We start from the raw sequence: 25,680 nt of genomic DNA on the forward strand, positions 1-25,680 counted from the left end.
AGAAAAATAAACAGAAACAATTCAAGGATACTGTAGCTCTCAGGAGCTAAATTCCACGTAGTCGAGTCAAAGTCTTGATCACAGCTCATGTTGACACTCCGTCAACCACATAAGTATCAAATCCGTAGATACACCACTTTTCTTCGAATTCCGTCACCCGTTACACTCCCTTACTGGGCCCGCTCATCAAAGTTTTGATAATACTCGAGTATATCATGGCAATACTGCACGAGTAATGCCAAGCAAGATCTCTCAAATAGATCATGCTCTACAAATATCTCATGGTTTGCTAAGCTTATCGACCAAGCCCATGTTGGCTCGATTCGCAAAGTTAACCAACGAGTTTGGGCGTCCCCGAATACGAATACAAATACGAATACGAATACGAATACGAATGTAAGTCGATGAGCAACGCTCGAATCGACGATTCCAGATAGGAATCACAAATACGAATCATAACCACATTACTAAGTACAAGTCGGATATGAATTCACATAGCAAAATTCAAATATAATTTCATTTGAAAGAGGACGAATGTAGTAAAGTACACACTCGTCTCTCAAAGTTCAAATTCATATAACGGATGAGAAACAGTTAACCACGTAGCAATAAATTCATGCATTTGACACTCGCCAATCAAAATAAGAGAGTGAGTGCGTAAACAAGCCCTTAGGTGTTCCTTTCGAGATCCTCGTGAAGGTCTCCTTGAGCACCTGAGCAAAAAATAGTTATCTATTATACACTATCACTTGAAAATCCTTTCTTATCAAGAGAGTGATTGTACACTTGTACAATCTAGAAAATACCATGGAATGGGGTTTTATTTGCTCAAAATTCAAGGTTCAAAAGTAGTGTTTATTAACACAAGGAAAAACTGATTTCCTTTATAAAGACAAGTCCAAAATGGTCAATTAGTATTGAAGAATAGCGAAGAGTTTCAAAAACTCAATTCCCGTCAAGTTTGAAAATTTCCGATTTGAGGTTCAATCTTTGAAAAATCGTATCTCACTCTTCATATGTCCAAAATTGGAAAACTTGGTACTGTTAGAAACTACTTCCAAATTACTAAAAGTTCCTAGAAGACACTTTTTGATGATTCCAATTGGAAGATATTCGAAATTTGGCCCAAAGTTGCTATTTTGGAAAGTCAAGACAGATTTGGGTTGATTTTCAATAAAGTTTGGAAATTTGGCAAAATTCACACAATGCGAACAAGCCTCTAAAATTTGGAACTCAATTTGAGTTATAATCAAAGTTTAAAACAAAACAAGCAGAACAAGAATTGGAGTTTTGAGCATCAAGATATGGCAGCTCAAAGTTACTGAAAAGTGAGACCGTTAGGCCAATTTTCCAGATTTAAATCATGGACTTTGGGACTTTGTTTGAGCATCGAAATGAACTCGGAATGGCACCAAAGTCAACAGTATTATACTAGCATATGAGGGCTATTCCTATGTAAATTTTCATGAAAAAATACGCACGGAAAGTTGGTTAACCAGATCACCAAAGTTTCCAAATTTCCAAGGCAAATCTGCCTTGTACATGAGTTTTCCGTTTTCAAAACGTTTGGCCAACAAAAATGTCTCAAACATGGTCCCTTTGTGTAGGTAATGTCTAAGAAACATCCAAGATGCATTTGGTAGGTGATTAACACCAAGAATTTCGAAACAACAAGTCCCAATCAAGATTTAGACATTTACTAGCCAAAAAGAGGGTTTCAAATCATTGAGTCAGTTTCGGATTTCGGCCACAACTCACTCAATTCAACTTGGAATCGAACATGGTTTATGGCGTTGAAAATTAGATTCATAAATTTAGAATTTCATAGAAGAAATTGCTTTCAAAATCTGTCCACAGCTAGCTCATATTTGAGCATCAATTCGCTGCTCAAAACAGAGCTCCCAGTGTAGACGCGAAACAGGACAGTCATGTTCAAACGATTGGTATGGACTACTCAGGTGGAATCAGAATGTGCATTTTATACCATTGGAAATCTGGCAATATCTAGTTTCCATTTCCGTAAACTGTACTCAATTTCGACATCGGAGCAAAAAGTTATAGCCGTTTGAAAAAACACTGCCAGAGCAGTTTCCGGAAAATTCCAGTTTTACTGGACTTTCGAAAACTCAACATCTACCCATCCAAATCATGAAATTTTTTGATGAAACTTTATACACAACCCACACAACATGTATACATCATAAACAAGTCATTAGAACCATAAAAAAATTGCTCTAAGGCCACGGCATGACCAGGGGCAGAAATGGAAAAATTCCCTCATCACTTCCTTTGAGTTTTCATCCATAATATCACTCATTTCTACTAATTTAAGCACTAATCCAACATTATTAACATCAAAACTCACAAAATCGGTCCATCAAGCCAAAGTGGGAGTTCATAGAGCCCACTCACCAAATTTCTAACAATTTAAAGCTACCTATGAGAATCCAAGAGCTCATGAGTATAATTTAACTTCCATAAATCAAGAATTAAGGGGTTGATCATCACTTACTTTCTTAAATGGTCAAGGCGGAAATTTCGGTCACTTTGAGCTGAAGAAAAACCGTGAGAGGCAGCTCCTTTCCTAGCTTATCTTGATCACCAAGTGATTTGAGTGTTGTGTGTAAAATTTGGAAGTGATTTGAACAAGGAATTGAGAGGTAAAATGAAGAAAATTTTTCTGGTCTTCTTCCCTTGTGTTGCTCGGCTGGTTTGAGGAAGAAAAGAAGGGTGAAAATCTGATGTTAAAGCTTCTAGAGTAAGCTTAAAACTTGTGGCCCAAAATTGCTCAAAGTTGTCCACTAAAATAATGCACGTGCGCGTGCGTTCCGTGCTCGATTCCTCTCAAGTTTATTTCACTAGTGCACTAAACCTCTAATGCACTTTCATTCATACTATTATTATTCACTCTTAATGGTCTAAAAATAAAGGTATAAAGTCCCTCAATTAATCGCGCACGCGAAAACGCGTATTTCCGAATTGTACGCGATAAAGTGGAATTTTCAAGAAATTTTTATAACGATAGTATCACTAACTAATAATTGAACATTAAAACACAAAAATACCTATTTCAAGACTAATGTACAGGTCTCCAATTTTCCAATCTTATTGTATTCTCGAATCGATTATTGTCTCCAAACGTGCATCCACTATTCACCCTAAACGAGCTTTCAAAAATTAAATTTTGAAACAAGTCATTTTAAAAATATAAGTAGGTCATAATTCCATGTAATTGGGTCTAAAAAGGTTGAAATAAAATATTCGGAGCAAACGGGCAATTAAATATTTAAATAAGCTAGTAATAGGAGTTTAAAATAGATAAATTTGCGAGTCCTCACACACTAACCATTACTAATCTTTGAAAAATTAAAGATCAAAGGGAGTAAAATTTGTTACCTCTTGAAGGTTTCTTGAACCCTAGGAAGACCCAAGTTATGCACCCCTAACCACCAAGAATTCACCACAAGATGGAAGCTTCCTTCAGGTTGGATCAACTACTAAAGGTTTGGAGGATTTTGTATGGATCTTGGAGCAAGATTGGTGAAGAAAAATTGGAGCTTTTCTCCCTTCTTCTTGAGCTAGAGAGGGCCGGCCACTTAGGGACAGAAAAGGAGAGAGAGTGAACTTTGAAATGTGATGGGAAAGTGAGGTGAAAGGTAGCTTTTGGGGGGTAGAAAGTCAACTAGAAATAGTAGCCCGTGTAGTGCCAAGAACTACTAGTTTCCTTCTTGTTTGCTACACTTAAAATACTAATCCTCCAAGGTAGTTCCTCTTGCACCACTAATACTCCTTCTTACTAGTCTAAAATTAATTCTCCAAGATCATTGCACTTGCGGACTGAATTTTGCTTCAAAAAATGTGTATTCGCTATTTCTTTCTAAACGAGCCGCAGAAAAATTAAATTCACTAACGAAACGTTTTAAAACATAAAATGAGACATTGTTTTATGCAAATGAAATTAAAATGAATGAAATAATTAATCGGAGAAAACGGATAATTAAATAATTAAATAGGCCAGTAAAATAAAATTAAAGTAAGAAAAATTCGGGTCCTCACAGATTAGTGTGAACGAATTTTTTTGCCAAAAACTTGTGTTTTGCGACTCTCTTTTCCAAGAGATCTTCACTTGAATACTTGAGATTTGTTCTTGAGTGTTCTTTGACTTATCAACCAATAAACCACAATTGGTTGTGGTGTTTTCTACGAACAACCTTGGTTCACTTTCTTGTTTAGTTGTGAGTTGAGATTAAGTTCAATAGGTTCACAACTTCACGAGTTAGAAGGGTCAAGAGTTTTCGCAACTCCAACTTGATTCTTTGTCTAGATCTGGGGCTTCGTGGGATACGATTTCATACCTTCGAACGGGTTCGTATCAAAGAAGAACAAAAACTCCTTTTGAAATTGCTAAAGTTTTACGAGAATATCGTAAAAACAAGCAGAAACAAAAGGACGAAGAGAAAAGAAAAAAAGAAAGGGAAAAAGAAAAAGAAATAATTCAAGAACAAGAGAGTTATTTAATGTATACAAATATACATTCTAACCCAGAATTCTCTTTTAAATAGGGAAAAGGAACTACAGTTTACAATAATCCCTTGTCCTCTATGCTTCAAGAGATTCATGAAAAATCACTGCCATATATTTCTACATATGATGAAAAGGGATAAGATTCTCAAATTTCAAAATCAGAACAAGAATTTGAATCAGAAGATAATCAAAGTTCTTAATCCACAAATATAGAATCTGAAATTGAAGAATCTGGTGAAACTGAAAGTTTTGATGAAGAAGAAAAGACTCTAGCACTCCCTATTATGAATATAGCAACAAAAGCTGAAGTTGTCCATCCAGAAGATGAAGAGGAAGAAATTGGTGAAACCTCTAATACTTCTCAAAGGACATATTCCAAGATCAAAGGAGCACAAATCTTCACTATAGATGATATACCTTCATCAAAATGGGAAGCAAGATTTCAAGATTTTCATGCTTGGATGATTATTCAAAATCTTACCAAAGAATATCATTTTAAAATCTTATCTGACTTTACTGCTCGATTTCTAGGAATCCTAAAAGATTGGTGGGCAAACCTAGGAGAACAAGAAAAGATGTTTTTCTTAACCCGCGAAGATTTTTCTGAAAATATTAATATCCTACATCTAATGTTCATTGGTGACATTAAAGAAAGCAAAGAAACAAAAAGAAAGGAATTTTTTCAAATGAAATGTTTTCTCATATGATCACAAAGATCTTAATAAACATTTCAAGAAAATGATCCAATTGTTATTTGCTCTTGGTGCTGATATTAATTTGAAGTAAGCTTTTGTAAGTTTTCTTCCTAAGTCTCTCGCTGATGGTGTTGAATTGTATATTCATAATAAATATGGTTCCATTCTAAGTCTTTCTACAGGTCAAATTAAACAAGCAGTTTTCCTCTCACTAGATGATTTGTGTAATAAATGGAAGGTTATTCGAGAATATCTTAAGGGAGATGTTTGCTTGGATCAAGCTTGTAAAAAGCCAGAACTTATAACAAAAGGGAAATGTCAAGCATGCAGTTCTCACAAGAGAAAGAAGAAATTCAAAAAATTCAGAAGCTTTAAAAAGAGCTATCCAAGAAGATCTTTCAGGAAAAGATGGAAGTACTTCAAGAGAAAGGAGAAAAAATTCAAAGGAAAGAAAGGAAATAAATTTTTCATTTGTTGAAAGCCAGGACATTTTGCAACCAATTGTCCTTAAAATCGAAAGGAAGTTAAATTAATCTCCAAAATTCAGAATGAATTTCAAATTCAATTCTCTGATTTAGAATCTGAATTTTTTGAGCAAGAAGACATTACTGACCACACTCTTTTGGCTTTACCGGTCCCAAAAGAAATGCTCACAATTAAACCTATGGTGACAACTATGACGCCCCCACTTCTCCCAAAGGCGAACCAAAGGGTATCGGCGGGACGTCTGCCTAACTCTCGCCATGACTCGATACAAGTCAAATCCAAACTTAAAGATAAACAACCGACAATAAAAGTAAAAGTAGAGAAAGGTCACTTCCTTAAATAAACTTTCAAATCTTACATCACAAATTCTCAAAAGTACATCAACTTTCCCAAAATACAACCACTATAAGTCGACTAGTCAATTACATCCTAAGATTTTTGATCAAAAGTAATCAAGTCGGCTTTCCCAAAATTCTTTCCAAACCGAGCTCCTATTAAGGAAAACAAACGAATGGGGTGAGCTAACGCTCAGCAAGGCCAAGAAACACATGCAAACACATAGTTCAAGTAACAATAACACTTGTACAAGAAATAAAACCAGAAAATTCAGGTAATTCATAGATAACAATAAAACACACTTAATAAGGATACAGAAGCTCTCAGGAGCTAATTTCTACTTGTTTTGCCAAGATTCGATCCAATACCTCCACGTGATGACACTTCGTCAACCGGGTAGGCATCAAGTCCGTAGAAGCTCCACTTTAGTTCCCCATCCATCATTTTAGCCTCTCGGATCCGTAACCAAACACTTACTGGGTGGGCGATACTACTTGAGTATGCCAAGTAAGATCTCTCAAAAGATCAAGCTTTTGTTTTCTCATGGTCTACCAGGCTTCCCGACCAAGCCCATGCCGGCTCGAGTCGCAAGGTTGGCCAATGAGATTTGGGCATCCCCTGATGTACGATTACGATTGCAACAATTCACTCAATTCAATTATCACTTCACTTCACACAATACAATTATAAATTCACTTAAAAGAGAACGAGTACGATAAAGTACACACTCGTCTTGACAATTCTAAATCACTTTATTAACAAGAAACAATTGAAGTAACTAGCAACGATTCATGCACTTGACACTCACTAAGTCAAAACAAGTGAGTAAGTGAGCAAATAAAGTCTTTAGTTGTCCGCTCCGAGATTCTCTTCAAGATCCTCTTGAGTGCCTGAAGAAATAACGATCAACTATCACTCACAACCACTTATCAATCAAGGAAGAAAGTATACTTGCTTAAAACTAAGACATTGTCAAAAAAGAGAACTTTAATCTATCGAAAATCGACGTTCAAAAGTGAGAATTTAAAGTCACAAGGGAAAACTTGTATGACCCATGAAGTCAAGTTTAAAGCGGTCAATCAATATCGAAAGAAGGTGAAAAGTTCTCAAAAGCTCGTTTTCTAAGAAATCAAGAATTTTCAGCTTGGCGCAACAAAACTTGGAAAATCAGATCTTGAGTTTGGTACGTCCAAAATGGAAAAATTTATACCGTTGGAAATTAGATTCGGAGCGCTAAAAGTTCCCAAAAGAACTTTTTCCAGATTCCAACTAGAAAGCATCATAATTCAGCTCAAAGTTACAATTCCAAGAAGACAGGACAGAACTAGTCTTGGTTTTCAACAATGTTTGGAAATTCGGAAAAATTCACAGGAAGTGAATCAGTCTCTGAAATTTATAACACAACAAGAGTTCCAAATTAAGTTTTAAACACGACAAGCAGAACTAAATTTGGAGTTTTGAGCAACAAGATATAATAGTTTGAAGTTGGCTGAATTTGGCAACCTGTTCAGAAAATTTCCAGTCACCAAGCCTCAACACAGTTTCGAAATCAAACCATATCTGACACTACACAAGTCCAAATTGAGAATGGTTTATGGCATTAAAAAGTAGGTTCAAAATTCTGTATTCCATTAGAAGACATTGTTCCGAAAATATTTTCACAAGTGGGACAAAATTGATCCACAAGATGCAGCTTCCCAGTTTCATTCGGACAAACAAACAAAGCAGGACAGTCCACTTTGCCAACTCGCTACGGTTTACTCAAAGTAAACTAGCAGGCGATTGAATGCTGCAAATGGCACTCAATTTTGACTTTTGTACAAAGAGTTATGTTCAGACAAAGTACCACTGGTTGGCTACCCTGCTAGCGAATTTCCAAAATTCGAACTTTTCCAAAACTCAAGTTTTAGGTAGCCATTTGAAATAATTTTCGAAAGGCACATTATACACACATAATACAACATATATCAATCAATTTAGCAACTATATAATCATCAAAATTTTGAATTTAAAGCAGGACATCAAAATAGAATTTCAGCTAGATCGCTTCCTCACGGTTTCTTCCACTTCCTCCCCACTATCAAACCATAATCAAGCTATAAATCACATAAACAACCATAATCAAGCAATATAGCCTCAAGTCAACTACCTAAAGGCCTCCTCAAGACATCTAGCTTAGGATTTAAAACAAGATAAATGTTTCCTCAAGTGCGCTAGCCTATAAACTTCATTAGGGTTTCAAACCCATGAAAGCTAACCACTAATCTTCTTATAATTTGAAAAATTAGAGGAGAGGTTACCTCTCCAAGCTTAGAACCCTAGTTGTAAGTAAGTGTTTCTACCCAAAATTTCACCAAGAAACTCCACAATCCGTCACCTTTCTTCTTGCTATAGTGAAATTCCAAGAGATTAGGAAGCTAGATGAAGAAAGCAAGCAAAGTTGGAGCTAAAATAAATGGAGTTTCCTTTCCCCTTTCCCTTGCTTGAGTTCAGCCAAGAGAGGAGAGAGAGATGAGGGAGTTTGAGTGATGAATCTTGTTTGGGAAGATTGAAGAAAAGTAGTCATTAAGTTTTGGAAGAAAGTCAATCCTTAATAGTGTCTCAAATAGGGTTTCGTACTGCCACTTTCTCTCTTGTTTGGTACACTTATACACTAATCCTCCAAGGTAATTCCTCTAACACTGTAATTACTTGCACTTACGAGTCTAGTATTAATTTCTCAAGTTTCCACTTGGTTATACTGGCGCGACTTACGAGAATTTTCGATGCGAATGCAATAAAGCGAAATTTAAGGGGAATTCATGCAATACTAGAATAATTAAATAACACTAGGGCAAATAATTATAAAAATGACTAAATTAGGAATAAAGACATGAGTCCTCATATCCTCTTCCCCTTAAAAGAATTTCGTCCACGAAATTCATACCTTGATCTGGAAATAGGTCTGGATATTTCTTTCGAATCTGCTCTTCTACTTCCCAAGTTGCTTCTTCTACTCCATGGTTCCTCCATAGAACTTTTACTAGAGGGATTCGCTTATTCCTTAGTTCCTTCACTTTACGATCCAGAAGCTTCACTGGTTTATCGTCATAAGTCAATGTCTCGTCAATCTCAATATTTTCTGGTTGCAGTACATAGGAGGGATCTGGATGATACTTCTTGAGCATAGACACATGAAAAATATTATGAATTTGAGACAAACTTGGTGGCATTTCCAACTTATAAGCCACGTTTCCCACACGTTGAATAATCTTATAAGGTCCTACAAATCTAGGTTGCAATTTCTTTCCTTTTCCTACCATCAAACTCACTTTTAGAGGAGTGATCTTAAGGAAAACTTGATCTCCAACTGCAAACTCTAAATCCTTCCTTCGATTATCTGCATAGCTCTTTTGACGGTTCTGAGCTGTCTGAATCCTTTGGCGTATTAACTTTACCTTTTCTCGCGCCTCCTCAATCCATGGTACTGTAGTTGGGTCTAAGATCTTTCTTTCATCTATTTCATCCCAACAAATCGGAGATCTACACTTCCGGCCATAAAGAGCTTCATACGGAGCCATTTGAATGGATGAATGGAAGCTATTATTGTAAGCAAATTCTACCAATGTTAAGTACTTACTCCAACTCTCACCAAAATCCAAAATACAGGATCTCAACATGTCATCAAGAGTCTGAATTTGTCCTTTCTGACTGTCCATCAGTCTGTGGGTGGTAAGTAGTGTTAAAACTCAATTTAGTCCCTAGCATTTCTTGCATCTTCTACCAGAACCGAGAAATAAACCGAGGGTTTCGATCAGATACAATACTCACTGGTATTCCATGTAGCCTTAAAATCTCATTCAAATATAACTTAGCTAACTTCTCCAGGGAGTACTTCATACTAATCAGCAGAAAATGAGCAGATTTGGTCAATCTATCCACTAGTATCCAAACGGTGTCGTAACCTCTTTGTGTCTTTGGCAATCCAGATAAAAAATTCATGGTGATATTTACCCATTTCCACTTGGGTATCACTAAAGGTTGCAATAGGTCAGATGGTTTCTGATGCTCGACTTTAACCTGCTGGCAAATCAAACAAGTCTAGATAAACCGAGCAATTTCCTTCTTCATGTTCTCCCACCAGTATAAGCTCTTCAAGTCTTGGTACATTTTATTCTCTCCAGAATGTACCGTATACTTAAATCGGCAAGTTTCTTCTAAAATTTTCCTTTTTAGCCTTTCATCTTTTGGCACCACTATGCGTTTTCGAAATCTTAGTACACCATTTATTTCCAAATTAAAATCTGACTTTTCTCCCTTCTTAACTTTCACCAACCACTTTTGTACTTCAGAATCCTTCTCTTGTGCCTCTTTGATACGATCTAGCAAAACGGATTTCACGACAATGTTCTCAAGAATCATTTTTCTCGATTCGAGACGAGAGTTCCAAATACTAACCTCTTCCAACAAGTGTAATTCTTTAATCATCGATCTTGCCACTTGCATTTGACGATTTAAAGTATCGGCCACCACATTAACTTTTCCTGGGTGATAATTGATCGTGTAATCATAATTCTCTAAAATTTCACCCATCTACGTTGTCTCAAATTCAACTCTTTTTGGAAAAACAAGTACTTAAGGCTCTTGTGGTCGGTAAAAACCTCAAACGTTACTCCATATAGGTAATGTCTCCACTTCTTCAATGCAAACACTACGGCCGCTAACTCCAAATCGTGCGTTGGATAGTTTCTCTCGTGAGGTTTTAACTTCCTAGAGGCATATGCGATCACCTTATCATTCTGCATCAATACACACCCCAAACCTTCGTTTGAAGTATCTGTATAGACCACAAAGCTATCCTTTCTATTAGGTAAAACTAAAACAGGTGCCCTAGTCAAATGTCTCTTTAACTCCTGAAAACTTTCTTTACACTTAGGGCTCCATATAAATTTTCCACTTTTCTTAGTCAACTCAGTCATGGGTCCCACAATCTTAGAGAAATCTTTGATAAACCTCCGATAATACCCAGCTAAACCTAAGAAACTTCGAACTTCAATAGGGTTTTCCGGTTGCTTTTACTTAGAAACTGCTTCAACTTTGGTCGAGTCCACCTTAATTCCTTCCTTGGAAATGATGTGACCTAAGAAAGTCACTTCTTTCAACTAAAATTCACATTTGCTAAACTTAGCATACAACTGATGTTCCCTCAAGGCTTGCAAAATAATTCTCAAATGTTTCTCATGATCCTCCAAAGTCTTAGTGTGAGAACCCGTAAATTTCCTTATTTCTAGGCCTTATTTTAATTATTTGCACGCCTTTTATGCATTTTCTTTATTAAAAAATTTTCTAAATAATTTTTATGAGTAAATATAGTTTTTAGATGATTTTTCTAGTATCGGTTAGATTTTGAGAAATTAAGAGCGTATACTGGACGTGGGACCCGCTAGTGCGAAAAGTTCGGAAAAATTCGGCCAATTAGGTTAAGTTTGGGATACTGGGATTAATTTACTAGGTGCTAAGAGATAATTAGAGGTTGTTATATGGATGAGAGTGAAGAGACAAAAGGATAACCATGTATTAATTATAGTGACAAGTGTCACTTGGAGAATTGTTCTTACTTTTGACCACTATTCATTACTTTACCAAATAAATCAAAAATTGATCCAAAAATCACTCAAAATTTCCAAGCTTTGGCCGACTCTCTCTCTCAAGAAAACAAGGGAAGAAAACTCTCAATCTTTTGCTTCTAATCTTGCCTAAATCTTGTGTTTCAATCGATTAAACTTGAAAGTTCTCCATAAAAATCCTTCTCTTAGTAGTTGTGAGGTGATTAGTGAAGTGGATTGGAAGATTAAGGTGCCAAGTTGCTCTTTTCCTTTGGTTACTAAGGTGAGTAGTGAAAGAACCCCTCTCCTCTATCTAATGATGTCTAATTAATGATTTGTGGTAGCCTAAGAGGTGATTTTGTGGATTATATCATGATTTTGGTTGAATTTGGTGAAGTTTTATAATTATTCATGAATTTTCTGATTTAATATGATTCATATGTTGTGGCCATGGATGATGATTGGAAATGATCTTGAATGAAGCTAGAAGGTGTAAATTGTGGTTAATTGCAGAAAATTTCTGCTTTGGAAAGAAATTTTGGAAGTTAGGGTTTCATTTCCCCTCATTCTGCCCGGTACTGTTCATCATAGTTAGAGGCCAAATTAGCCTTGGGTTAAAACATGAAAGTTTTAGGGAATGATATTTTAGAGATGCCTACAAAATTTCAGGCCAATCGGAGTAGTGCAACTTGTGAAAAGACTGAAATACCCCTGCTACCCTGTTTCTACCCGAACTTCATAATTGCTTCTGTAATTGGTTAATTTGGTTGAGAATAATTCTGATTTGGTTTTTTACATCTTCTTAAGAAATGTATCCTGGTGTCTTAGCTTTCGGATGGCTTTGGAATCACTTGATTTGGACTTAGGTAGCCTGAATTACGGTTCGTTAACTAGAATGCGATTTGTTAACCTATTTTTGCGGTTCTGGTTTAGTATATTGAATTTTTTACCTGGTTTCACTAGAAACTGGACTGAGTGGCCTTCTTCAACATTGTATCCCTATCTGTTAGCTTCGAAACGGTGTATATTGAACCTCCATCTGATAATCGTAGTGCCAATGGTGCCAAAACCGCTAAATGATGTCAAAAACTGTTTTTTTGGGGTTTAGAACTTAACTTCATTCCCGGATTTCCCTAGCTTACTTTAGTACTTATACATTCTAATGGAACCTTATTTTGGTAGTATGTGGAATTGGTTTATGACTTGGAATCGAGTCTTATTGTGCTTATTTGAATATTTTAGTGCGTGACGGTGAGTAAAGACGCTCTTTGGGCGGAAGTTCACGAAATTCCACTTGCTTGCTTGGTGAGTGTACTACTCACTTGTTTGTTTACAATGTGGCTTTACTATATTGAACTTGATGCCTTGAAGGCTTATTTGCACTGTTGAAACTGATTAAAGTGAGGGTGTACTTGATCGCCCTCACCCCTTTTGTATACGACTGTCTACTGTTTCACTGTGGTACTTGAAATGTACATGGAAAACTGGATTTGGTGTCGTTTGGACGAGGATCCAACGGCTTTTACTGTTACTACGGAGCTCAACCCCATTGGTAGTCGATTGAATCAAGCCAGTGAGGGCTTGGTCGTGAAAGTTGACGAGCCATGGGGACTGTTATATGGAATCTTGTAGTAGTGAGACTCTTGATTCCGGTATACTCGAGTATTACCAAATTTCTACTGTTTGGAGTTCGGGCCCGGTAGGGGTATGTTGGGTGGAAGGAATGGAAGTAAAGTGGAGCCTACGGTTAGTTACTCTTAAACATTGACGGAGGGTCAATGAGATCCAGTCAAGAATGCAAGCGAGGAAAGGGGCTCTTGAGAGCCGCCCGTATCCTTTTATTAACTCTATTGATGCGTGCTATTGGCTTACTTTTGATGATTTGGAATGAAAAGCTTTATGCTTATATGAACTTTGCTGCTTAAGTGGTAGTATATCACTGGGCGTAAGATCACTCTATTCCTTTTGTTTTCCTTACAGGAAATTGAATGCTTTTGGAAAGGCCATGAATGTTGATTGCCGAGTTGAGCTTATGTCAATGTATTTTGAAATAGCTCCTTTTGGGCAAAACCCTAAGTGTATTTTGATCCAATTATTTCCCTTTTGTTTTTGTAAATTTACAAACGTATGTGTATAACACTGTTTTAACCCCGTTTATGTGTCCTATTTAGTTGGGAATGTTTTTTCGAGTTATATGACATGGCACCCACTATTCACCGACGGTTTAGTTTGCGTTTGGCTATTTTGCGATTTCGGCTTGTGTGAGCGCGTATTATTTTCCCGAAACGTCTTGGATCGTGTTTGCCTGCACCGTTAGTCCTGGCGAGAGCTGGGCAGGCAGTCTGCTAACCTCTTTGGTTCGCCTTTGGAAAAAGTGGGGCTGTCACAGGTGGTATCAGAGCCATTTCGCGTGGTCTCTACGCGGAGAGAGCTTGGGCCAAGTGGTGTTATGGTCCTGCTTTCGTGAATGTGTCAAAAGGTATAAGTGCTCTTTTGAGCGTAAGCTATGAACTGTGCATGTCATAAGTGTAAGGATCATTATCATGGGACTTGAGGAAGCTAGGTATGTATGTCGGGTAGGAATCTTTAATATGGATGATTTACGCTTGGGACCGGCCGGCTCGAGTTGTGAATCATCTTAGATGGGATTCTTGCGCCCGGATACGAAAGAAATGAGAGCCTAGGTTAGAAAGGATTGGGCGAACTAGAAATGCGATTCTATGGAACTTCGTGTGGTTTGTTCGGGTATGGTTAAGCTTGATCAACCTTTATTAAGATTAAATGGTGTTGTTCTCGTAGATTATGGACTGAGCCCTAGGGGGGGGAAAGCTTTTCGTGAGTTCTTTTGTGCTCGTGACCTAGTCTATCTATAGTACTTTTGGGAGGACCCCTTTTGTTTCATGGGATGACTTTGTATGTACTTGACTGACTGTTCTGTATAATTGCTTGATCTGGTTATGTGTTCTATGTATATGTGTTATGTGTTTAAATGCTCTACGAGGTAGTTTTTTTAGTTAATTGTTCTTGTTTAATTGTTCCTATTTAGTGCTACGAAAAGGAGGGTTAGGTGCCCTTTAACAGTATATTTATTTTGTGACCTAGATCGACTTAGATTGATGGAAGGCACTCGTAGTGGTAGAGGCCGTGGACGCGGGAGTAGGCAACCCACACCTGAAAGGGGCACTGGGGAAACCTCATCTGGACCTAACCCTGAACCTAGGGTTGATCCTAATATCCAAATAGCGGCTGCTATGCAGCAAATGACTAATTTACTAGCCCAAGTGGTGCACCAACAGGGTCAAAACCCTAACCCCAACCCTGGGAACCCCAGTAATCACGTGGAGAGCGAGGATAGGGCTCTCGAGAGGTTCCAGAAGTTTGCCCTACCAAAGTTTATCGGGGGGCCCGATCCGGACAAGTCGAAAGGTGGCTAGAGAAGATGGTGGATATCTTTGCCGCCCTACATTATATGGAGGAAAGGCACGTGACCTTCGCCGTCTTTCAACTGGAAGGGGCGGCCCGTTCCTGGTGGAACGTTATTCTGCAAAAATGGGAACGGGAACAAACGCCCAGGACCTGGGTGAATTTTATGCGGGAATTCAATGCTAAATTCTTCCCTCCTCTAGTTCAGGCGCGGAAGGAAGATGAATTTATTCGGCTTCGTCAGGGGGCCCAATCTGTAGCGGAGTACGAGAGTCAATTCACCCGCCTATCCAAATTTGCTCCCGAACTCATCATCACCGAGCAACGAAGAATACGACGATTTGTCCAGGGCCTGAACGTAGAAATCCAGAAGGACCTTGCGGTAGCCCAAATTAACGCCTTCAGTGATGCAGTGGAGAAGGCGCAACAAGTAGAGAATGCTAGGCTACAGGTGAGAAACTTCCAGGCGAAAAAGCGAGGATTTCCTGGAAGTAGTTCGGGGCAGGGGGATGAGAGTACCCCTTACAAGTTTAGGCGGGGAACGGGAGAAGAAAGGATGCCGGGAGTGTCACGAGAGGGCCCGTCACGAGGCGGCCAAGTGGGGAGAGGCCAGAGAGGAGGTTCGGCTTCTGCAGCACGCGGACCTTGCGGGTATTACAGAAAGTCAAACCACGCGGAGGATAATTGCTGGAAGAAGGAGGGAAAATGTTTGCGCTATGGAAGTGCAAACCATCAGTTCGCTACTTGTCCAGTCCTATCACGAGATGGAAAGGGGAGTCAGCAATCGACGAGGACTAATTCCGAACCGGCCAAAGTAGAATGGAACAAACCTAAGGTAGCGGCTCGAATGTATTCACTGGAGCCACAACAGGTCCCCGATTTTTCTAAAATTGAGAAAGGTACGATTTCGGTATTTCACCGATTTGCGAAAATCTTAGTAGATCCCGGTGTTACTCATTCATTTGTCAACCCTAATTTTATGTACGGAATAGATACAAAACCTGCTCGTCTACCCTACGACCTGAAAGTAGTACTCCTATGGGGAAACATCGTTTGAGCACTGGTATGGGTTGTAAGGATTGCCGCGTTTGGGTAGGAGAGAAGGTTTGGGGTATGTGTTGACGCAAAACCAGAATGTGAAATCTTTTGCCTCTAAGAAATTGAAACCCAACGAACAAAAACTATCCAACCCACGATCTGGAGTTAGTCGCAGTTGTTTTCGCTCGGGAAAAGTGGAGAAATCATGGGATAGAAGAGACTGCCTGGGAGGTGGAAGAAGAGATGCGAAAGAAATATCCTGAACTGTTCGTGCATGAAGGTGAGAAAATTTCGAGGGCGAAATTCTTTTAAGGGAGAGAGAGTGTGAGAACCCGTAAATTTTCTTATTTCTAGGCCTTATTTTAATTATTTGCACGCCTTTTATGTATTTTCTTTATTAGAAAATTTTCTAAATAATTTTTATGAGTAAATATAGTTTTTAGATGATTTTTCTAGTATCGGTTAGATTTTGAGAAATTAAGAGCGTATACTGGACGTGGGATCCGCTAGTGCGGAAAGTTCGAAAAAATTCGGCCAATTAGGTTAAGTTTGGGATACTGTGATTAATTTACTAGGTACTAAGAGATAATTAGAGGTTGTTATATGGATGAGAGTGAAGAGACAAAAGGATAACCATGTATTAATTATAGTGACAAGTGTCACTTGGAGAATTGTTCTTACTTTTGACCACTATTCATTACTTTACCAAATAAATCAAAAATTGATCCAAAAATCACTCAAAATTTCCAAGCTTTGGCCGACTCTCTCTCTCAAGAAAACAAGGGAAGAAAACTCTCAATCTTTTGCTTCTAATCTTGCCTAAATCTTGTGTTTCAATCGATTAAACTTGAAAGTTCTCCATAAAAATCCTTCTCTTAGTAGTTGTGAGGTGATTAGTGAAGTGGATTGGAAGATTAAGGTGCCAAGTTGCTCTTTTCCTTTGGTTACTAAGGTGAGTAGTGAAAGAACCCCTCTCCTCTATCTAATGATGTCTAATTAATGATTTGTGGTAGCCTAAGAGGTGATTTTGTGGATTATATCATGATTTTGGTTGAATTTGGTGAAGTTTTATAATTATTCATGAATTTTCTGATTTAATATGATTCATATGTTGTGGCCATGGATGATGATTGGAAATGATCTTGAATGAAGCTAGAAGGTGTAAATTGTGGTTAATTGCAGAAAATTTCTGCTTTGGAAAGAAATTTTGGAAGTTAGGGTTTCATTTCCCCTCATTCTGCCCGGTACTGTTCATCATAGTTAGAGGCCAAATTAGCCTTGGGTTAAAACATGAAAGTTTTAGGGAATGATATTTTAGAGATGCCTACAAAATTTCAGGCCAATCGGAGTAGTGCAACTTGTGAAAAGACTGAAATACCCCTGCTACCCTGTTTCTACCCGAACTTCATAATTGCTTCTGTAATTGGTTAATTTGGTTGAGAATAATTCTGATTTGGTTTTTTACATCTTCTTAAGAAATGTATCCTGGTGTCTTAGCTTTCGGATGGCTTTGGAATCACTTGATTTGGACTTAGGTAGCCTGAATTACGGTTCGTTAACTAGAATGCGATTTGTTAACCTATTTTTGCGGTTCTGGTTTAGTATATTGAATTTTTTACCTGGTTTCACTAGAAACTGGACTGAGTGGCCTTCTTCAACATTGTATCCCTATCTGTTAGCTTCGAAACGGTGTATATTGAACCTCCATCTGATAATCGTAGTGCCAATGGTGCCAAAACCGCTAAATGATGTCAAAAACTGTTTTTTTGGGGTTTAGAACTTAACTTCATTCCCGGATTTCCCTAGCTTACTTTAGTACTTATACATTCTAATGGAACCTTATTTTGGTAGTATGTGGAATTGGTTTATGACTTGGAATCGAGTCTTATTGTGCTTATTTGAATATTTTAGTGCGTGACGGTGAGTAAAGACGCTCTTTGGGCGGAAGTTCACGAAATTCCACTTGCTTGCTTGGTGAGTGTACTACTCACTTGTTTGTTTACAATGTGGCTTTACTATATTGAACTTGATGCCTTGAAGGCTTATTTGCACTGTTGAAACTGATTAAAGTGAGGGTGTACTTGATCGCCCTCACCCCTTTTGTATACGACTGTCTACTGTTTCACTGTGGTACTTGAAATGTACATGGAAAACTGGATTTGGTGTCGTTTGGACGAGGATCCAACAGCTTTTACTGTTACTACGGAGCTCAACCCCATTGGTAGTCGATTGAATCAAGCCAGCGAGGGCTTGGTCGTGAAAGTTGACGAGCCATGGGGACTGTTATATGGAATCTTGTAGTAGTGAGACTCTTGATTCCGGTATACTCGAGTATTACCAAATTTCTACTGTTTGGAGTTCGGGCCCGGTAGGGGTATGTTGGGTGGAAGGAATGGAAGTAAAGTGGAGCCTACGGTTAGTTACTCTTAAACATTGACGGAGGGTCAATGAGATCCGGTCAAGAATGCAAGCGAGGAAAGGGGCTCTTGAGAGCCGCCCGTATCCTTTTATTAACTCTATTGATGCGTGCTATTGGCTTACTTTTGATGAATTGGAATGAAAAGCTTTATGCTTATATGAACTTTGCTGCTTAAGTGGTAGTATCTCACTGGGCGTAAGCTCACTCTATTCCTTTTATTTTCCTTACAGGAAAGTGAATGCTTTTGGAAAGGCCGTGAATGTTGATTGCCGAGTTGAGCTTATGTCAATGTATTTTGAAATAGCTCCTTTTGGGCAAAACCCTAAGTGTATTTTGATCCAATTATCTCCCTTTTGTTTTTGTAAATTTACAAACGTATGTGTATAACACTGTTTTAACCCTGTTTATGTGTCCTATTTAGTTGGGAATGTTTTTCCGAGTTATATGACATGGCACCCACTATTCACCGACGGTTTAGTTTACGTTTGGCTATTTTGCGATTTCGGCTTGTGTGAGCGCGTATTATTTTCCCGAAACGTCTTGGATCGTGTTTGCCTGCACCGTTAGTCCTGGCGAGAGTTGGGCAGGCAGTCCGCTAACCTCTTTGGTTCGCCTTAGGGGAAAGTGGGGCTGTCACACTTAGAATACACCAATATATCGTCAATGAATACCACCACAAATTGGTCCAGATAAGGCTTAAAGATTCGGTGCATTAAGTCCATAAAAGCTGCAGGTGCATTAGTCAACCCAAACGGCATTACTGCAAACTCAAAGTGTCCGTACCTCGAGTTAAATGCAGTTTTAGGTATATATTTTTCCAAAATTCTCAACTGCTAATAACCCTGCCTGAGATCTAATTTTGAGAATACTATCGCCCCTTGCAATTGGTCAAATAATTCATCAATGTGGGGTAAATGGTACTTATTCTTGATGGTAACGTCATTCAAGTCTTGGTAGTCTATACACAACCTCAAGCTACCATCTTTCTTTTTAACGAATAATACCGGAGCTCCCCACGGTGAATCACTTTCTTTTATAAAACCCCGCTCTAGAAGGTCCTGTAATTAGAATTTCAGCTCTTTCAATTTAATTGGAGCCATTCTATAGGGCGTTTTAGAGATAGGTTCTACTCCTGGAGTCACATCAATTTTAAAGGCTATCTCTCTCTCCAGTGGCAAAGACTCTAGTTCCTTGAAAAAAACATCCGGATATTTCTTTATTATGGGCATATCTTCCAATCTCACCTTATCACTAGGAGCATTTATAAGAAAAGCCAAATATCCTTGAGCTCCCTTACTCAACATCTTTCTAGCCCGAATCCCTAAAATAAGGGCAGATGAGGCTAGTCTACCCCTTACATCCAATTTTAGGGTTGCCTCTCCTGGAATGCACGACTCTACCGTTTTTGTCTTACAATTCAACTGAGTATGGTTGTGACGCCCCGAAAGAATGAGTGTGAGAACCCGAAAAGTTTTATATATTTTCTAGACATTATTTTGTTTCCTTGTTTATAATTTTGTACCTTTCTTCAAGATATTAATTTTCTATACATTTTTATAAAGGAATATAATTTTCAAATCATTTCCTTGATACAAGTTAGTCCACATTAAGTTTGAAGTGTATTATGGACGTGGGACCCGTTAGTGCGGTAAATGCAATATATTTTTGACAACTTGTTGGAGGTTTGTATTAAGTGATATTATTTTCTAAGGTGCTAAGAGATTTGTATTAGAGAGACAAAAAGATAAGCTTTAAGCTAAAAGGTGACAAGTGTCACCATTCAATTCACCCTTGGACTTTTGACCAAGATATTTTTACCATCTTAAAGCTAATTTTGGCCATTTTATTTCTTCATTTGAAGCTCTCTTGGCCGAACTCCTTAGGGAGAGAAAAGAAAGAAACCTCCAACTTCTTTCTTCAATTTCTTGCCTTGATCTCACAAACCAACTGCTAAAACTTTGATTTGCTCCATAAAAACCTTTCTCTTGGTAGGATTAAGGTGAGTGGTGAAGTGGTTTGAGAAACAAAGGTGCTAAGTTGCTTGTTGTCTTGAGGTTACAAGGTGAGTTGTTAAGAATCTTTCCCTTTAGCTTTGCTAATGTTCAATTGGTGGCTTTAGTGGTTTAATATGATGACATATGGTGTGATTATGGTTTGTTTATGGTTGGAAGTGAAGGTTTGATGAATTTTGATTTATTCTTGTTATTTTTCTGTTTTGTATGAGGATCATGGTTTGATCATGGTATGATGGCTGGTAATGGTGTAAAATGAAGCTTGTATATGTTAGTTGAAGTTGGTTGCAGAAAAGTTCTAGTTTGATACGAAATTCCAGGTTTAGGGTTTGCATTTACCCTGTTCTGACCGGATTTTTTTGGGCATGTTAGAGGCCGAATCAGGCTTAGGTTAAAACATGAAAGTTTTTGGTAATTGAGTTAACTAGCTACCTGTAAAATTTCAGCTCAATCGGAGTACTGTATCATATGAAATGACCGAAATACCCTTGACTGCCATGTGCCCTGTTTCGCGCCCAGATTTCTATTTTCGTGGAAATTTCCATTTTTTGACCATGAAAATGTATGATTTGGCTTTGGAGGTCTTCATACGAAATGTAGAGTTATGTCTTAGTTTCGAAACAGTATAAAGTTCATCCAAATCTGAGATCCGTAGCTCCAGTTATGACCATAACAAGATCGGTTGTCAGAACTGCCTTTGAATTTGGACAGTTCTGACAGGAACTTTGGGCCCATTTTTCACCCTACCCTGTATTGATTCAGGTTTTAACCAAAACATAAAAGTTTTAGAATTATGAGATAGATTTCCAATTCCTTTGGAATTTCTTGATTTGGATTTGTTAGCTGTGAGTTATGGTTCAGTAAACAGACCCTGTCTGTCACCCAAAAATGCAAACTTCTGGTACTGTTTTCCATACTTTCGACCTGCTTCCATTCAGATCTAGATTAAGGTGTCTTCATGAAAATTGTAGCCCTTCCTCTTAGCTTCGCAAAGGTACCTCATTCACTTTGATTCGACACTCATAGCTTCGATTGTCTTCAAAACAGTTTTTGACACCAAAACGGTTGTGCTGCCATTTCCGTTTCTGTATGCCGTTTCCGCGCATGCATGTGTCGATTTTGCCGTTTTACTTGAGTTATGCATGTTAGTAGCCATTTGTAATATATTGTGATGCAATCTTCTATTTCAGACGGTGGTGAGCTAGACGAAGCCGGTGGGGCCCACTAGCTGGCGACTTGAATTCATTTCCGTACTTTCTCTTGTTATACTTGCTCTTTAGGTGAGTAATTAGGGTTTCTGTGTAACTCAATACTAATATGAGTTTACTATGAAAAATGGGCACTTAGGCGAGGGTGTACTTTATCGCACTCGATCTAAACCCCATTAGTTGCTATTGATACCTGTGAAATATGATTTTGTGAATTGTTATGGAGCATTTATTGCTTGTGAAACATTTGTGGAGCATTTATTGCTTGTGACACAATTTGGGAGCATTTATTGCTTGAACCAGAGCATTTATTGCTTGAATTATGATTTTAGAGCATTTATTGCTTGAAAAATATTTTAGAGTATTTATTGCTCGTGACTTGAGTTAAAACTCATGGTCTCTCTATGGGGGATCCTTTAAGAGAAACGAGCTGTGTGGCTCAGGATCTCAAGGGTCAACCAGTGATCAAGCTCGACAAATGAGCTGGCTTGGGACCCACCCGTATCCTTACCATGTGGTGTTACTTTTCTGCTTTTGCTTTGCTCTCACTGTGCAAATGTTGACATGTAAAAATTATATTTTTACCCTGGTTAGTCACTGAGTTTCTAGCTTACCCCAAAAATATTTTATTTCTCTCCACAGGGTTCGTGGCGAAAGAAGGCTTGTAGTACTTATTCACGTGACTGGATGACATATATCTTGTACAGTTTGGATTTGGAATCATTTTATGTATAGTTTGGGGAATTGTTTTCGCTTCGCTTATGACATGTAATTATTGGAGAATTTGATGTATATTTGAGATTTATATTGTAATTTAGTTGAGAACTGTAGTAAGTGAGTGAGTCCCGGCGAGAGCTAGGCAGGCGGCCCGCCGAACCCTTTTCTTCGCCTTAGGGGGAGGTGGGGCCGTCACAATGGTAGCGAGCTAACCAGTCCATTTCTAGGATAACATCATATCCCTTAATAGCTAAACTCATGAAATCAGCTAGTAATTTCCACTCTTCAACCCATATATCGCAATCTCTATACACCAAGTTTGCAATTAAACTTTGATCCCTAGTAGGCGTTCTAACCTCCAAGTCATAAGGTAACTTAGTTGGCTTCACATCTATTCCACTCACAAAGTCAGGGTTTACAAAAGAGTGTGTCACACCAAGATCAATTAAAACCTTAGCTAAATGGTGGAAAATAGGGATCGTACCTTCAACCACCTCAGTAGAATCGGGAATCTGTTGATAGTCCAATGCGTAAACCCTAATAGGCACCTTAGGTTGACTCCCCCCAGCACTAGACTGCTTAGAGGCTGATTTTTCGGGTCTTTGAGTACTACCTACTTCTTTTGGTATACTTGGGCATTTTGATATCTGGTGCTCAATACTGCCACAATACAAGCACTTCCCCAATTTCCTCCAACAATCATTCTCCGCATGGTTGGACTTGCCACAGTAGCCACAACTAACTTGAGAAGTCACGCCCTGACCACCAGAAGGTGTTCCTCTCGCTTGACCTTGCCCATTACGGCCTCCACTTGATAAAGCCTCTCTTGGAGCTCCAGCGGTCCTTATTTCTCCTGTTCCTCTTCCCATCTTGGGAGGTGGGGCACTTTTACTTGCTTGTCCAGAAGAGTAATTAGGAGTGCTCCATTTCTTAGTATGGAAGTCCCTAACTTGCAGCCTTGCGCTTTCGACTCGCTGCGCTTTCTCTAGAGGTTCAGTGAACGTAGAGATTTGGGCTGTTGCCAACCCCTCATGAATCTCCACATTAAGTCCTTGTACAATTCGCCTTATCCTTCTCCACTCATTAGTCACCAATTCCGGAGCGTACCTAGAAAACTTAGTAAATCTCCCATCATAGTCAGCCACACTAGAAGCCACCTGTCTCAGTTTTCTGAATTCGTCCTCCCGTTTCTCTTGAATCAAGAACGACAGAAGAAATTTCTCATTAAACTCCCTTGTAAAATTTTTCCAGGTCCAAAGGGTCTGCGCTCTTTCCCATTATTCCCTTATCACATCCCACCAAGCACGTGCTACACCCTCAAATTGGAAGGCAGCAAAGGTCACTCGCCTCTCCTCAGTATAATCTAAGGCGGCAAATATGTTAGTCATTCTTTCTAGCCAGTTCTCCACTAACTCAGGATTAGGTCCTCCAATAAATTTAGGCGGAGTAAATTTCAAAAATCTCTCCAAGGCTCTATCCTTCCCTCTATCATGCACCACAGCTAATCCTGGTCACAAAAGTCAAAAGATTCATCAATCCTAGCCTAGTTCGCATCCGAACCGCTAGCTTGGACCTCCTCTTCCGGGTCCTTCTTAAAAGGCACCTCCTCAGAAGTGCCTTAACGAGCTGGGCTCTCGACGGCATCTATCACCTCCTCTATCAACATCATGGTGTCAGTTAAGATCCCGGCAGCCCGATTCTAGACCTCCATGACTACCCTAACGAGTCGAGCCCTGACCCACTGAAGCTCATCACGAGCGCCCTCAGCCCTAGCAAACTCATCTACTATTGTCCCCTCGAGCTCCAAAATCCTTGCACCCTGGGCATCCACCATGGCATTCAGCTCCTCAATCTCCTGAAGTAATGCCCTATTAGTAGACACCAACTACCGATGCTCGTCATCGATGGACAGTACAAGGTCATTAGGATAAGCATGCGTCTCCGTACAGGGACAACGAGGAAACCTAGAGAAAAGCGAGAATCGAACGTGAGGTCCTCCACCAAGTACTCGATAGTAGATAGGCCAAAGAGGCTTCACGTGACTGTAAGCAACTCCGTTACCATTAGCAGCATGATCTCCGTTACCATTTTCCATTCCTACAAAATAACCACAAATTCTAGGTTAGAAACTTAAAGTCACTAACTCACTCAAATATCAACTTAAGGTATAACCAAGTTATCTAATTCCTATTCTCAAGTGTAAAGTCTCTAAAACATCTCCCAAATAGATATCTAAATCTAGGCTCTAATACCAACTGTGAAGCCCCCACTTCTCTCTAAGGCGAACCAAAGGGTATCGATGGGACGCCTGCCTAACTCTCGCCAGGACTCGATACAAGTCAAATCCAAACTTAAAGATAAACAACCGATAATAAAAGTAAAAGTAGAGAAAGGTCGCTTCCTTAAATAAACTTTTAAATCTTACATCACAAATTCTCAAAAGTACATCAACTTTCCCAAAATATAACCACTATAAGTCGACTAGTCAATTACATCCTAAGATTTTTGATCAAAAGTAATCAAGTCGGCTTTCCCAAAATTTTTTCCAAACCGAGCTCCTATTAAGGAAAACAAACGAATGGGGTGAGCTAACGCTCAGCGAGGCCAAGAAACACATGCAAACACATAGTTACTTATAGTTCAAGTAACAATAACACTTGTACAAGAAATAAAGCTAGAAAATTCAGGTAATTCATAGATAACAATAAAACACACTCAATAAGGATACAGAAACTTTCAGGAGCTAATTTTCACTTGCTTTGCCAAGGCTCGATCCAATACCTCCACGTGATGACACTCCGTCAATCGGGTAGGCATCAAGTCCGTAGAACCTCCACTTTACTTCCCCATCCATCATTTCAGCCTCTCGGATCTGTAACCAAACACTCATTGGGTGGGCGATACTACTTGAGTATGCCAAGTAAGATCTCTCAAAAGATCAAGCTTTTGTTTTCTCATGGTCTACCAGGCTTCCCGACCAAGCCCATGCCGGCTCGAGTCGCAAGGTTGGCAAATGAGATTTGGGCATCCCCTGATGTACGATTACGATTGCAACAATTCACTCAATTCAATTATCATTTCACTTCACACAATACAATTATAAATTCACTTAAAAGAGAACGAGTGCGATAAAGTACACACTCGTCTTGACAATTCTAAATCACTTAATTAACAAGAAACAATTCAGGTAACTAGCAACAATTCATGCACTTGACACTTACCAAGTCAAAACAAGTG

The 25,680-nt window shown here is 38.8% G+C and overlaps 1 protein-coding gene across 1 annotated transcript; it reads right to left on the reverse strand.

Annotated features, from left to right (window-relative positions):
- Positions 1–22,616: 22,616 nt before the first annotated feature.
- Positions 22,617–24,538, reverse strand: LOC113771260. Its single transcript, XM_027315861.1, has 5 exons — positions 24,359–24,538; positions 24,199–24,298; positions 23,750–23,950; positions 22,928–23,635; positions 22,617–22,834 (listed from the first exon to the last, which is right to left on the reverse strand). Exons 1-5 carry the CDS (start codon positions 24,536–24,538, stop codon positions 22,617–22,619), a joined length of 1,407 nt encoding a protein of 468 aa, XP_027171662.1.
- Positions 24,539–25,680: the final 1,142 nt, after the last annotated feature.

This window comes from Coffea eugenioides, chromosome 5, assembly GCF_003713205.1.
Source record: "Coffea eugenioides isolate CCC68of chromosome 5, Ceug_1.0, whole genome shotgun sequence".
NCBI classification, from domain to species: domain Eukaryota; kingdom Viridiplantae; phylum Streptophyta; class Magnoliopsida; order Gentianales; family Rubiaceae; genus Coffea; species Coffea eugenioides.

Excerpts from the sequence above, each read along its gene's own strand:
- LOC113771260 (XM_027315861.1), bottom strand. The coding sequence starts at position 24,538 with ATGGAAAATGGTAACGGAGATCATGCTGCTAATGGTAACGGAGTTGCT. Across the intron at positions 24,299-24,358 it reads ATGCTTATCCTAATGACCTT|GAGATTGAGGAGCTGAATGC; the intron begins GTACTGTCCATC and ends GCATTACTTCAG. Across the intron at positions 22,835-22,927 it reads TTCTACTGAGGTGGTTGAAG|ATGTGAAGCCAACTAAGTTA; the intron begins GTACGATCCCTA and ends TGAGTGGAATAG.